The following is a 9,367-nucleotide window of genomic DNA, read 5'->3' on the forward strand; positions in this document are numbered from 1 at the left end:
ATATTTTATTTGTTACTCATTTGTAAACAATAGTAAACGTAAATAATTAGTTCTTAAATTAATCTTGAAGAAATGTCTAAAATATCATGCTATCCATGTAACAGAGACTTCGCATTAATTCTGGCCAATGAAATTACTAGATTACTAACTTGTAAAATTTTTACACGTCTGCTGTCAGTTTTACAGGTCTGCTGTCAGTTTTACAAGTCAGTAGCGTTTAAACATGACGTTTACCCGTTTGCGTTTTGTCTTGTTAATCAACGTTTACAACCGAGTAACAAATAAAAGTTTTTCCTTGAAAGTACCGACGGTTAGCTCAAATTTTTTATTTTACTTGTAATTATCCTACGACGATGGTCGAACTAGAGAAAAGATGTGTAATTAAAGAGTCTTGTCGTCACTGTCTCTATGGAGTGACTGTAGCCATATATGACACGCATGTTCTCTGGGGTAGAGTTATATAAAATTAAAATTCGAAATGAACATAATACCCAAGCGGGCTCCCGCTACACGCATTAAAAGGAAACTTGCTTATTGCTCTTTTTGCTATGTACTGTTTTGATCATAACTACTTCGTTTTCCTTGCGAGTCGGGTTCCTATATACGAATGGTTTCTCAGCTTTGACTACCGAAAAATGTCGATTGGATAGACAGTTCGCATGTAACGCATTTGGGCAGGAATGCACGTAGTCTTCGCGACGATTTTAAATGAACTTATACATTACATAATATGCAGATGGCTTATGTAATCAGTAATAATTAGGTACATTTGACTTTGTATACATACACTTTTTCATTTTCATGACCAGGTAGATAATTTAGAAAGCGTCTTCGCAACTTAACTATTATGCGATAATTCCGATGATGTTCGTCTTTAGCTATGGAGGACCAAATTCCAACGAAATTTCGAACGCATACTCAGCTGGTGAAGAAAACTACTTTGTGACCAACCGTCAATACATCTACGCCTCCATTGACGGAAGAGGTTCTGGAAAGAATGGGGATAACTTGATGTTTGAAGTATATCGAAGACTGGGAACGGTTGAGATGGAAGACCAAATTGAGGTGACCAAGTACGATCACTACCGTAAAACCAAATTACCCATTCATTATGGCGTTGCTTGGGTTTCAGATATTTACATAAGCACTATAAATATATAGATGCGAATAGAACAGGAATTTGGGGTTGGAGCTATGGTGGTTTCGCAACCCTTTCGATCTTAGCAAAGGATACAGAAAATGTATTTAAATGGGGGCTAGCTGTTGCGGCTGTAACCAGTTTTAGGCTTTACGGTACGTGTTGTGTGTTGTTTCGCACCCATAATTTACGTTTCAGATACCATTTACACCGAAAGGTATATGGGATTACCGACCAAAGATGATAATGAACAAGGCTACAACAATACCGATCTCACACGGTCGGTTGAAGCTTTCCGAAATAAATTATTTTTCATTGTTCACGGTAACGCAGACGACAATGTTCACTACCAGCAATCAATGGTACTAGCAAGGGCGTTAGAGAAAGCAGATGTTATGTTCCTTCAACAGGTAACGACTATTTATAAATCCAATAGTAGGTACTATATATTTTTTAGAGTTATCCGGATGAAGATCATTCGATTGGATCTGTGCGCCCTCATCTATACCACACCATCGATAGATTTTTTGATCGTGGTTTTCGTTCAGGAATTAGTGGGAACAAAGCACCTAACTTGCGGAGAAGGAGGAGGACACGTTTTTGATAAATATATTGTTTTTAGGCAACTCGATTGACAGTTGCAATATCTTGTGTGTTGTATCGTATCATCGCATAATTTGTAGCGTTTTTTAAGTCAACAATAAAGGCAAAAAATCACAATAAATGAACGCTATTTCAACAGTTTCAAGTGGCCAATATGTCAGCATTTCATAAGAATTAACAGGAATGATGCCAGTAAAAGTTCCAACTTTTACGTACTGTTGATCTTAACAACGCCGGAGTTTAATCAAAGTTGATTTAAACAGTGCAGATAAAGCGCATTTTTTTAACCTAAATAGCTTTTGTATTGACATTACCAATGGATATATTTCTCGCAGACGTCTCAATCGCCCTTTGTGAGTACCCTCTTCCGACAATCCGTTCTTGAGGTATAAGGGAATATACCCGATCACGATAAGAGGTCGAGGAGGAGGGCTGTGGTTGGTAGAAATTAATTCCTTTCGATGAGACTTTTCATTAGAATACCATGAAGGGCTTTGGTTTTGAGGTCGGGTGTGTGACGACGGTTGGTGGCTTAGATCATATAAACATGGATAGAGCTATCTCATAAGCTCTACTAAAAGACAACCGTCGCCAACATTCCAACGTGCATTTTTATGCCTATCATCTTTTACTATTAGTAAGTTGTAATGTATTTATCCTTTGCCGGGTTGATTGTAAAAGTGCGTAAGCTTGGCGATTGTTAGAACGTTTGTCCGTTTGACATCGTATATTCGCAAACAGCTGTTTTTGTTGTTTAACCTTACTTGACTTTACATGGTTATATATGAAACTAAACTTTTAATACTCTTCTGTACCACTAAATTATCCTATAAAGATGTATTTATTCATGTATTGAGAACCTTTTTTACCCTAAATAATAAATATTGCATTGTTTATTAACATTGTGAGGTTAAAGATTTGAATTTTCTGATTGGTTACCACTTTGCCATATCATTAACTTAACCCTGCAAACTGGAATCTATCCAGACTCCTTGAAAACTGCTATTGTTAATCCGCTTTTCAAAAAAGGTGACCGTCGTGATGTTACAAACTATAGGCCTATCAGCATCCTGTCATGTTTTTCAAAAGTATTAGAAAATGTTATCAATAAGCAACTTATGGTTTACTTACTAAAATACAATATTTTGAACAAATCTCAGCATGGATTTATAAAATCCAAATCCACTTGTACAGCTTTAAATGAGTTCGTATCCGAAATCGTCAGCTCTTTGGATAAGCGCATATTAACACTCGGATTATTTGTTGACTTTTCATCTGCTTTCGACACTGTTAGTCATGACTCATGAGTTTCTGTTGAACAAAATGAACCGTTACGGCATACGCGGCACACCACTAAGACTATTTGAGTCTTATCTATCGAATAGATCCCAGTTTGTTAAATTACCACAGGGTCACTGCAGTAGCCGATCGTTCATGTCAACTGGAATCCCTCAAGGATCTATTCTTGGGCCCACGTTGTTTATCATTTTCGCTAATGACTTAGCACCTTACTTGTTACATTCAACTGACAATAGTGTGTTTATAACCTGTTATGCTGACGACACCAATATTCTAATAAAATCAAACACTACTAACGATCTTCTATTGAAAGCTCAATTAATATTTGACAAATTAAATCAATGGTGTAAAAATAACAACTTAATTATAAATACTGAGAAAACTTCAGTTATACACTTTAGAAGTAAGCGCAATACCTGCAAAATCGAAAATGCCCTCGGTATTCCATGCTCCACCTCTACAAAGATGCTAGGAGTAACAATAACAAGAGATCTATCATGGTCAGAACATATAGACAACCTGTGCACTAAGCTTCGGAAATGCTGTTACGCGTTACACTTTTTTAAACGTTTGTGCAATCAAAATACGCTTTTAACTTTATACCACGCAAACTTTCACGCTATCATAAGCTACAACATTGGTATCTGGGGTGCCAGTGCGCATGTGGAACGAATCCTTAAATTACAAAAACGTGCAGTAAGAATAATGTGTCAACTTACATTAACAACGTCGTGTAAAACTTACTTCAAAAAATTAAAAATCTTGACAGTCATTGACCTTTACATCCTGGAAACATGTTTATACGCCTTCAAAAATAAAAAACAGTTTATTAAATTAACACATGCCTATAATACACGTAACAAGTTAGTACTAAATCCTGGTCGGCATAGAACAGCACTTTTTCAAAATAACTTAAACTATTTAAGCTGTAAGATTTTCAATGTCCTCCCAAATTACATACAAACTCAAAACGACATTCGCAAGTTCAAAAAAGAACTCAAAACATACTTACTAAACCAAAATTTTTACAACCTAAAAGAATATTTTGAGCATTGAGTTATATAGGTCAACCCAATACACATCATGGTTATTATGTACTTTGGTGTGTATTATTGTTTTTATGCATGACAATTACTGCCTACTATTGTTGTACATCTTGTGCGGCAACGTTGTTGCAGTAAAATAAACATTATTATTATTATTATCACTGAAACTGTAGGTACATGGAATAACAACATCTAAATTGTACGTCGACAAGAGAGATACAGCACAAGAGTATGTAGAGTCTTGAATCAGAACATGTTGGCGACATAGTGTAATTGCATCGCTCCATCCATGTTTATATGATCTAAGGTCGGTGGTCAGTTGATTAGCATCGGTTGTCGGGTGGTTAGCTTTAGTAGTCGTATAGATGGCGTCGTTGGATGAACAGTGTAATGGACAGATGGTTCGCGCTAAGGGGTGGATGTTCGGCGTTGGTGGTGAGGTTTTCGCCGTCAACGATGGCATTTAAATGGCCTGTGATTGGGTATAAGGTTCTTTGTTTGGCGGGGCAACGGCAACGACGGTTGGATTAGGAGTAATGCAGCTTCCTTTATCTATCCGCATTTACCACATGGCTCCCTCCCAGGTTCCTGCGTAGGTTAATAGAGGTAAGAACTTGGTCCTTAGATATGTGAAGGTGGTAGCGCGTGCGTGGTAACTTGTAGGTGTTGGAAACAGTTATTATATAGCCCTTCTACTGCATGGGTGAACGTCCCCTCCCTTTTCAGATATTGGGCTGAGTTATGTCTACTCGGTGTGCCTGTTTTAATGACGAATACACTACACATCGTGGCTTCAGATCTCCCCTGTATAGAGTAAGTGCCCATCTATGGTATGGGGAGAGGAGAGGGGGCTTACCTGGGATCGAAGTGAGAAAGTATGAAATGCACTATGGGCATAGCTTTAGTAGGTATATAATTTATACGCAATGTCAAAAGTTGAGTCTAATCGATTCAACATTCACAGTGCCCTTTTCGCATCTCGACCACTTATGGGCCGAATTGCAAACTTTGTTATTTATGAAAGTATTTCAATGAAATTTGATACATATGCACATGGACTCCGGACGCAACTCGTAGAGAAGAACCCCAGTGTCAGGTCAACCATACTTCCGAGAGTGCTGTTCACTCTGCGAACAAGGAAGAACGCCGCCACAGGAGTAAAACCAAGCTACAAATTATTAGGTTCTGACCTACCCAGGCCCGAAGAGTGAAAAGCTCGGGAAACAACGACGCCCACCAACAGGGGAGGCGCTAGAAGAAGCAATACAAACCGTCCACAGAAATCAAGCACCCCCTGTATTTGAATGCATTTTTCAGTTCTACGTGTAATTGTACGTCTTTCTTTATTATATGGTTATTATCCGAAAAGCTAGTAGTTTTAAAAGATAATTCGATTTTTAAGAAAAATGGGGCATTTGCAAGCGTCAGTATATATTGTCAAAATTATTACTTAGATTTTGATTCCAGGTTTTATATCTTATCCTGGATTAAGTAAATGTCAAATAAATACATCTACTATGAAACATTAAAAATATAGCTTACAGGGTGTTTTTTTGGTAGGTCCAAAGTCGCAAAACTTCATATTCAAAATCTCACTTTTTTTAAATAGAACACCCTGTATATTTTTCTGTCATCATTTAGCTCCTCCAAAAACCTTCAACTTTTGATAATAAGGTCCTATACCTCTCTGATAGTTTTCGAAATATTTTGGTTTTCCTGGGTTTTATATACTATAAAAGAGTTATATGTAATTTACATAATAGTGAGGTGGCCATTTTTATCTATCTCGTCCAAAACGAAAATCATATCGATTAATTTATTTTTCAAACAATTTATTTTAATCCTGGAGAATAAGTAAAAACATTTGACTACAATGCAAATTTAATTCATCCAGTCAGTGATATTAGTTTCATTTTTTTTCATATTCACCTCGTTTGTAAATTAGAACTTATTTTAGATTAAAATATAAAAAGTAGAAAAACCTAGATATCTGTTTATGTTTTTACTATCAAATTTATTCTCCCGTTTTTATAGACTTAAATCAATTAGAAAAATGAATTAATAAATATGATTTTAGCTTTGAACGAGGCAGATAAAAATTGCCTTTTTTTGCATGGCCACCTCACTATTATGTAAATTACATATAACTTATTTAAGATTAGAATATAAAAACCAGGAAAACCAAGATATTTCGAAAACTATCAGAGATAGGTATAGCCGTATAGCACATTATTATCAAAAGTTGAAGGTTTTTGGAGGAGCTAAAAGATGACAGAAAAATATACAGGGTGTTCCATTTAAAGAAAGTGAGATTTTTTTAATATGAAGTTTTGTAACTTTGGATCTAGAAAAAAACTACCCTGTAAGCTATTTTTTTAATGTTTTATTATGTATTTATTTGACTTTTACTTAACCTGGAATCAAAATTTAAGTAATAATTTTGACAATATACTTACTGACGCTTGCATTGCCCAATTTTTCTAAAAAATCGAATTATCTTTAAAACTACTAGCTTTTCGGATGTTAACCATATAATAAAAAAAGACGTACAATTACGCGTAGAATTCAAAAATGCATTCAAATACAGGGGGTTCTATTGAAAAAAAATGTACCATTTTGGCGCCCTACTTTGTGGGCGCACCCTGTATAATTCCAAATATTTTTAAAATGGGGAGAATATTCAATCATATCATAATACAAAAGCACTCTATCGAAAAATCTTATCTTCAAGGCATTAAGTTACTCCGCGTAATCGTTGACTCACCCTGTACTTGTAAAAGTTTTGATGCACTTTCTTATTTATTTCACATTTATTTACCTATTTAGACTACCTACTTAACTAATCAATTCCTTATCACCAAACTAAAGTTCAACAAAGTATGATTCTCACAAAATGCTACAACACTCAATATTTCCATGGTTGAGCAAGAAATCCATGGGATGCTACTTAGCTGATGAAAGTATGCCATCAGGAGTTACTAAAACAATAAACCGGATAAGATGTAAAATGAAATAAACGCGTCAAATAGAAAAATAAACAGTACGAATAGTTCTTGAAATGAAGGTATGGAAACCGATACGGCGACAAGTACTACAAGCGTTAAAACGAGCGGTCTTCCACTTACGTCTCAAAGGTCGTAAAGTTTGCGTTGCGTACCCTGAAACCTTACCGGGAAAAAGCAAATTTTTCGACGTTTGGTGGTGTATTTCTCAAATCAAACATTTTGGACCATTGCTTTTTTTGGAAAAAGAGGTTTGTTTTGGTTCTTTTTACTCTATAATTTTTTTCCTTGACATACCTATTTGCTTACTATAGATAATATGTCTCTAGATGGGAAAGTACTAACATCATGGATAAGGAAAAAAAGGTAAATCGTAAATGAAACAGCAAAGAAAATCTAGTACCCAAGAACAAGAAAGAAAATCATAAATGAGATCGATGATGAGTGGAAGATAAAGAATGACCACAATTTGCCCACTCCAGGGAAGGGAAGGCTATATCCGATTATGGAATGATGAAGTCGAAACGATGAGTAGGTACAATAGTTGAGTAGGGCAACTATTGGTTTTTAGTACGAAGGTGAAACGCATTTTATATGTTGTACCTTCACACAATCTGCATGTTTACTCTCACAGTTTTGATAAAATGAGTAGATTGTTTATGCACGGCTATTTGATTAGATAATTTTTTACTATATGTATAAGTGATGCTCCTATCGAAAATCAGTAAGCCCAAACAGTTGTGAACGAGATAATGAGGGTGAGGGTAAGTTATTTGTGTTACAGTCCACTCGGCTTTAAGTTAAAAGTGATAGCCTTGAGTTTCACGATTAGGGGCCCTATTCTTGAACATGTGACTTCCGTCTGAGTATGATGTCATGTAAAGCGATTTTCATAATTTTGTATTCTTGACACTTTAAACCACTCGAGCGGGCGAGTCACAGTTACATCTCGAGCGATTTCAATCGAGCACATTTTTTTACCTGTGTTCCTTTAAACACATTTTTAGGGTTATAACTTGAACATTTTTCAAAAGTATATGCCCATATTTTACGCGTTGACGCAAAAAATGAAAAACGCAAGCGTAATTAATCACAATTAGACAGATCTGAACGAGTGGCTTGAGGAAAAATGAGAATACAGCGTTGCCAAGTTGACAAAGTCGAGCGGTTTTATTTCGTGTCATGAATACGAATTTGGCGAGCAAGTGAGTCACCGATAAGAAAGTCAAGAATAGGGGTATAGATCCTGTATTTGTTGATGTTATCTATTTGAGACACGTAATTATCTTTTTGATAACTTCTGATTCATGTAGATGTAGTGAAAAATATAATGTGTAGGCATCCTCAATGCGACTGTTAACGGGGAGTAGTGTAATAGTAAAAGGAGGACGTAATGATGGTATTGCCGTTTATTTCTACTGATAGTGAACAAAAGATCACAGCCAATCGCGGTATTCCATTTATCGAACACACATATAGAATCGATGTATTTTTGTAACACCTCCGTCCTACAGTGATCCAGGATACTATACTTTATTGTAAAGCTTCATGTCAGTAATTTAGGATAGTGGATCAGGAAAAAAGTTTTAATCCACTGCTCAAGGCATACGTACATTTTATACCGTCAACTAATCCCATTGTCAATCTCTCTCGTAGATTACAACAACGAAATTTCTGCTGAACATAGTCCTACTAGGCAGCTGCAGTGCCCAAAACTTAGAGCCCTTTCAACTAAGTGAATACTTGAATGGCTCATTTCTAGATTCTGGGTGGAATGGTACCTGGATTTCTGGTACACACGCACACATTTACATAATGCGCCCAACAATTGTTACTTTTTTCAGATTCGTCATTTATTTTTAAAGAAAGTGGGAACATTTACAAGGTAGATGCTGCTGACGGCCAAAAATACTTGTTTTTGGATAAGAATATTTTCGTAAGATCCCTTCATTGATGTTTCTACATCATCGTCATGCATTTAATTTTAGACCGATTACCCTTCGAGCACACTAACGTTTTCTAACGATTTAAAATTTGTCTTAATAAAGCACAACATTAAACGAGTAAGGTGAGTAGTTTGAAATTGATTACTTTTACCCGAAGTGATTTTAGGTGTTTAGACGTTCCGATACCGCTCAGTATACAGTTTACGATATCGACGAACAGTGAGTTACTGACCTATAAAGGTAACGTACCGTAAGTTGTATTTTGCAGGCAGTATCATCATCTCCACAATGGAGAAGCCTTACAGTACGTTGTTTGGGATCGCCAAGGAAAAA

At 36.0% G+C, this 9,367-nt stretch overlaps 2 protein-coding genes across 2 annotated transcripts in view; both read left to right on the forward strand.

The window, feature by feature from the left end:
• Positions 1-755: 755 nt before the first annotated feature.
• LOC116172186 (venom dipeptidyl peptidase 4-like) lies at positions 756-1,847 on the forward strand. Its single transcript, XM_031489339.1, has 4 exons — positions 756-1,073; positions 1,133-1,293; positions 1,337-1,548; positions 1,596-1,847. The coding sequence occupies exons 1-4, from the start codon at positions 862-864 to the stop codon at positions 1,740-1,742; spliced, it is 732 nt and encodes a 243-aa protein (XP_031345199.1). The 5' UTR covers positions 756-861; the 3' UTR covers positions 1,743-1,847.
• Positions 1,848-7,825: 5,978 nt separating this feature from the next.
• The window catches only part of LOC116172747 (venom dipeptidyl peptidase 4-like), a 3,992-nt gene continuing 2,450 nt past the window's right edge, over positions 7,826-9,367 (forward strand). Inside the window, exons 1-6 of the mRNA XM_031490014.1 lie at positions 7,826-7,852; positions 8,745-8,880; positions 8,933-9,024; positions 9,077-9,151; positions 9,201-9,253; positions 9,303-9,355. Of these exons, the coding sequence (XP_031345874.1) occupies positions 7,841-7,852; positions 8,745-8,880; positions 8,933-9,024; positions 9,077-9,151; positions 9,201-9,253; positions 9,303-9,355 (421 nt within the window). The 5' untranslated portion in view covers positions 7,826-7,840. The remainder of the gene's footprint in view (positions 7,853-8,744; positions 8,881-8,932; positions 9,025-9,076; positions 9,152-9,200; positions 9,254-9,302; positions 9,356-9,367) is intronic.

Source organism: Photinus pyralis, unplaced genomic scaffold (genome assembly GCF_008802855.1).
Source record: "Photinus pyralis isolate 1611_PpyrPB1 unplaced genomic scaffold, Ppyr1.3 Ppyr1.4_LG5, whole genome shotgun sequence".
Classification (NCBI taxonomy): domain Eukaryota; kingdom Metazoa; phylum Arthropoda; class Insecta; order Coleoptera; family Lampyridae; genus Photinus; species Photinus pyralis.